The sequence below is a fragment of the Otolemur garnettii genome, unplaced genomic scaffold (assembly GCF_000181295.1).
Source record: "Otolemur garnettii isolate 467f Iridium unplaced genomic scaffold, OtoGar3 scaffold00182, whole genome shotgun sequence".
Taxonomy (NCBI): Eukaryota; Metazoa; Chordata; class Mammalia; order Primates; family Galagidae; genus Otolemur; species Otolemur garnettii.
The window spans coordinates 2,413,122-2,415,385 of record NW_003852577.1 but is presented as its reverse complement, the minus strand read 5'-3'; the positions used below and the strand labels follow the sequence as shown (position 1 = coordinate 2,415,385).

General features: G+C 49.6%; 1 protein-coding gene across 8 annotated transcripts in view; it reads left to right on the top strand.

Moving 5' to 3' along the window:
- Positions 1-6: 6 nt before the first annotated feature.
- Positions 7-2,264, top strand: part of MPRIP (myosin phosphatase Rho interacting protein) — a 167,978-nt gene continuing 165,720 nt past the window's right edge. For all 8 annotated transcript variants that reach the window (XM_023507425.1, XM_003800721.3, XM_012811981.2 and 5 more), the window contains exon 1: positions 7-154. In XM_023507425.1, coding sequence (XP_023363193.1) covers positions 32-154 — 123 coding nt within the window. In that variant the 5' untranslated portion in view covers positions 7-31. The remainder of the gene's footprint in view (positions 155-2,264) is intronic.

Sequence of the window (2,264 nt, the reverse complement as noted above, 5' to 3'; positions counted from 1 at the left end):
CCGGGCCTGCGCCGCCGCCGCTGCGCGGACCATGTCGGGGGCCAAGGAGAATCCATGCAGGAAATTCCAGGCCAACATCTTCAACAAGAGCAAGTGTCAGAACTGCTTCAAGCCCCGCGAGTCGCATCTGCTCAACGACGAGGACCTGACGCAGGTGAGCGGCTTGACGGAGCCGTGGCGGGCCGGCCAGGGGCAGCGCCGGCCTGCAGGGGGGGGGAGGCGAGGCGGACGCGGCCCAGGCCCCGGGCGGGCCCGGGCGGGGGCGCAGCGGGAAGCTGCGGGGAAAATGGACAGAGCGGAGGAACAAGCGCGAGTCCTGGGGGAGGGGGTCGGGATGGGGAGCAGGAAGTGAACGATAGAGCCAGGACAAAGGGAAAATCCTCAAGCATGTTGAAAAATAACATCCTTTCCCATTCCCATAGCCATGCCTTATGATTCATGCCTTTTGGGTGAGTCAAAAAGGCCTGGTTTCTGTTAGTAGGAACAAAGCACTTGGGGATTGCATGCTGCTTGGCAGGACCCCCCTTAGAGTCTGTCTAGGGGTAAGTCTTGGACTTGCCTGTCCAGTGTGACCCAGAGAGGATTGCCTGTGTGGACTACAGGTTTCTTCTGTCTGGTGAGTCGTCTTCACTGTCAAAGACTGGAAGAGGTGAAGGGTCTCCAAGGTGTGGGGGAGGATTCTTGATCTTGTACTTAAGCTGGAAGGCTTTGGTTGAGGGAAGAGCTGGGGCTGCTCTCCCCGCTCTAACCTCCCAGTTTTCTGCTGTCTGGTAGAGTGAGGACTGGCGGGCCTTCTCCAAGTCCTATCTGTCAAACAGGGCTTTGGACTAGTTTAGTAGCTCTCAAACCTACATCAGTATCATGGTCATTAAAACTAGAGTCTGGAGACTTACCCTGGAGTGATTTAGGAGATGGGGAATTTGTACTGGTAAAAGGTCCCAAGATATCTGACTGAGGTCCTCACTGGCCCTTGGGAGCCCCCTGCATTGGCCATTCTCTGATCTCTTAGTATTTCGGATTCCAGGCCATGTTTGCACCCTCCTTGTGCCTGTGTGCTAGCTTTCTTTGGTCCCCTCAGCTCCATTTCCATCCTCATCAGAGCTTCCTTTTTTTAATTCCTGGATGAGGCCAAGGGAGCTTTCAGATTCCAGTGCAGTGTGACCTAGTTGTGGCCACTCCTTTGCAGAAGAACCCCTTAGACGGAAAACATTTCTTTGAATTGAACTGGCCAGGTTGTTTTTAATACCACTTAAGTGCATGCAGGATTTGTTTGTTTACATGGCAGACAGGAGTGGGGTGTTCAGGCAGGGGTTATGGCTGTGACGTGGTGCTTTTTTCTGAGGCCAGGTTTCCAGCCATCAGGAAGAGACTTCATCTAAAATCAAAAAGCTGACCAAATCCTCAAGGCTGCAAAGTCATAGATTAGAATACCAAGGGCCTTAGAATTGTTAGCTTGAGAAGGGCAGGACTCACTTTCCTCAGAAGGTGTTCTGTAGTGTAGGGAGTTGAAGGGAAAACTTGACTCTTTTTTTCCTGTCTGCATCCTTTTTTTGAGGTGGGGGAAACAATTTATGTGGTGAGGAGGAGTCAGGAGACTTTGCTTCTAGTCTTGGCTGTCACTTTCAACTGTGTGACCTTGAGTAAGTCCCTTTACCTCTCTCTCTCTCTCTCTGTGTGTGTGTGTGTGTGTGTGTGTATATATATATATTTATTTATTTATTGGTAGAGTGCTGTGGCCTCACACAGTTCACAGCAACCTCCAACTCCTGGGCTTAGGCAATTCTCTTGCCTTAGCCTCTGGAGTAGCTGAGACTACAGGTATCCACCGCAATACTTGGCTATTTTTTTGTTGCAGTTTGGCGGGGTCCCAGTTTGAACCCACCACCCTCGTATATGAGGCCAGTGCCTTACCCACTGAGCCACAGGTGCTGCCCTCCTCTGTATATTTTAATTCCCTCCCTTCCAAGTACTAATGAGGCCTGACCCTGCTTAGTTTCCTAGATGAGATGAGATCTGGGCATATTCAGGGTGGTGTGGCTGTGTATTTAATTTTTTTATCTGTAAGTTAAAAAAAGAGTGATGATCCCTAGCTTACCTCTTTGACTTGGGTATTGTGAAAAGAGATAAATGATATTTTATTGAACTTTTTTCTCTCACAATTTTACAAGTAAAACCCAGAAAACTGCCCACATAGGAGAGAGGTTTTTAAATCTCCTGGGTATTCTATGCAACTGCCAAAATTGGTAAATTTACACCTCATAGAG